This window comes from Oxyura jamaicensis (assembly GCF_011077185.1).
Source record: "Oxyura jamaicensis isolate SHBP4307 breed ruddy duck chromosome 20 unlocalized genomic scaffold, BPBGC_Ojam_1.0 oxy20_random_OJ93786, whole genome shotgun sequence".
In the NCBI taxonomy this organism is placed as follows: Eukaryota; Metazoa; Chordata; class Aves; order Anseriformes; family Anatidae; genus Oxyura; species Oxyura jamaicensis.
The window spans coordinates 2817-5446 of NW_023304561.1; the positions used below are offsets into that span (position 1 = coordinate 2817).

At 72.5% G+C, this 2630-nt stretch overlaps 1 protein-coding gene across 1 annotated transcript; it reads left to right on the forward strand.

The window, feature by feature from the left end:
- Positions 1-523: 523 nt before the first annotated feature.
- LOC118158147 (E3 ubiquitin-protein ligase RNF182-like) lies at positions 524-2624 on the forward strand (the record flags this gene model as incomplete). The annotated part of the gene is made up of 2 exons (XM_035312748.1): positions 524-760; positions 1202-2624. Coding segments are annotated over 2 exons (992 nt in total), but the record flags the coding sequence as incomplete, so codon positions are not given.
- Positions 2625-2630: the final 6 nt, after the last annotated feature.

Below are 2630 nucleotides of genomic sequence, written 5' to 3' on the forward strand. Positions count from 1 at the left end.
GCAGCGATTCCCTGAGCAGCTCCCAGGAGCACAACGAAAAAGGCAGAGCTGTGCATGGAGAAAATAAAATATTGTTCTCTTTAGCCAGCCTGGATAGGCCACCTGAGCCCTGAGGAGGCTGAGAGCAACCTCAGCGTGACCGTGACATTGAAGAGGCCAGACCCTCAGCAGGGTTGTTCCAAGGTCGCCCCTTGCTGTGTGCGTGGCAGCAGGTGCTGCCCGGCACGAGGCCGGTGGCCGTCCCCTCCTGGCTGCCGGCGCGGTGCCCGAGGCCACTTCGCTCCCACGGGCTGAGCGGGGGCAGCCCCGGGGACCCCACATCCTCTGGGCTGGGGGCTGAGGGGCCCCGGGGGCTGAGGGTCCCAGGGGTGCTGTTGGCAGCCCTGTCAGGGAAGGAGCAGCGGGATGCCGGCAGCCACATGGCCCCGTTCCCGGTTCCCCGTCCTGCTGCAGCCCAGGAGGGCTCGGGGGCCCCAAGGCCCCGGGGGGGGCTCCGCGCCGGCCCAGCGCCGGCCCCGCTGAGCATCCTCCTCCCGCTCCGCGTTGCCAGGCCAACGCTGCGGAGGATGCGGAGGATGCTGGCGGTCCCTGCGCCTGGGCAGCCTCCGCAGCGTGGCGGGCAGCGCGCCCCTCGCCTCTCCATGGGGTGTGCGCCGCCGCCGGCACCCGGCCTGCCTCCACGGGCAGGGCTGCAGTCCCCGCATGGCTGGGGACCGACCCCCTGCTGCATCCCCCCCGGGAGCCCCGGGACAGGACGCAGGTAGGGGAGGGCGCGGGAGCCTCCCGGGGGAGGTGGCGGGCAGGGGGCTGAAGGGCAGGGGTCCCTGCACGGCGTGTCTGCGGCCAGCCCTGCCCTGGGGATGGGGGGGGACCTGTGGGTGAGGGGAGGGGTGAGCTGCGCTGAGGACCCTGGAACCCCACCCTGCAGTGCGGGGGGGCTCCAGAGCCAGCTCCCAGCCCCCAGGACAGACCTTTCCTCCCGGTCTGGACGTGGGGGCTGCAGAGGGGGTGAGCCCCAGCGCAGGTGGCACCGGCTGTGGGGAGAGCTGGGACGAGCCGACCCTGGGGCGGGGGCTGCCGCTGGCGCTCTGGCCCCCTGCTGCAGACCCCCAGGGGCCGAGCTGGCCCCTGTCTGTGTGGTGTGGCAGGGCCTAGGGACCTGCCTCGGCGTGCAGCTCATGGGGCTCCCCTGTCCCCCCAGCCCCCGTCCGCCGCCCCGGCACCATGACCCACACGGACGGCACGCGGGGCAGCTCCCAGCCGCCGGCGCTCGCGGCCCACGAGCCGGAGTGCCAGATCTGCTACAGCCGCTACGACGCCCGTGCCCGCAGACCCAAGCTGCTCCGCTGCGGCCACCGCCTCTGCGCCAGGTGCCTGCGCAAGATGGTGGCGCTGGGGGAAGCGTCGCCCCGCCGGCTCTGCTGCCCCTTCTGCCGCCGGCACAGCCCGGTGCCCGGCGGGGACGCGCAGTGGCTGCAGGACGACAGCGAGGGGCTGGCGGGCCGTGAGGGGGCCCAGAAGCGGGCCCCCCCCACAACCCCCGAGGTCCTGCTCTGCCCCAGTGTGCTGGAGCCCCTGGCAGAGCCCTCGCCCAGCTCCGACTGCCTGGTCGTCACCATCCTGCAGGTGCCTGAGGACGTGGTGCCGCCCGAGGGGCTGCGTGGGCTGGACGTGGTCCAGCTCTACCGCCCCAGCAGCCCGGTCGCGCTGCCCAGCCGCGGCCCCGCGCCCAAGGGCCGCTCGTGGACGTGGCGAGCGGCCCCGCGCTGCCTGCTGGGCACGCTCTGCCTCCTCTACTGCAGCTCCCTGCCCTTTGGCATCTACCTCCTGCTCACTGAGCACCACAGCCTGGGCGCTGCGCTGGTCAGCCTCCTGCCCGCCTCCCTCCTCCTCTGCATCTCCTACAGCCTCTGCCAGTGCCTGTGCCGGGAGATTTTTGCCTTCCCCTCATCCTGACCCTGCGGGGCCGGGCCCCGTGGCTGGGCCAAGGCGGCTTGGGGCACCTTGGAGCATCGTCCCTCAGTATGGGTGCTGCCACCCCACAGCTGCCAAGAGATGGGTGCTGAGCCAGAGCGTGGAGGTGTACCTGGACCCAGGGCCAGCGGGAAATGCCAGGCACCTGCCGTCTTCCTGTGCAGAGAGGAGCTGTACGGCAAGGCCGTGCACAACACCGCCGTCTTCTTCCTGCAGAGCAGCGCAGGCTTTGCCAAGATGAAGCCCACGCCGCAGAGTGCCCGGCCCCGGCTGGGAGAGGAGCTGGGCTGCAGCCACGCCGCAGGGCGAGGGACCCACGCGTGGGCGGCAGGAGGAGCGGGCGGCCCCTTTGCCGCCCAAGCACAGAGGGAAGGAGCAGCCGGAGCTGGGACGCGCGCACGGGCAGAAGGACGGACGGAGGGACAGACGGAGGGACGGCCGATGCAAGCGCTCGGCACGTGGCGCCGCGGCTGGAGGGGCCCCGGCAGCCGGCTGCAGCCCGGCGCTGGCAGGAGGAGCGCGGGCAGAGCCTGGGGGCTCCCGCGGCCGGACTGGCCCCAGCACAGCTCCGTGTCCATAGTGTAAATAGTTCTGTCCGTGGCGCCCGCGCTCCTCGCAGGGCTGCTCCCATCGCACCCGCGTTTCTTTTCCACATG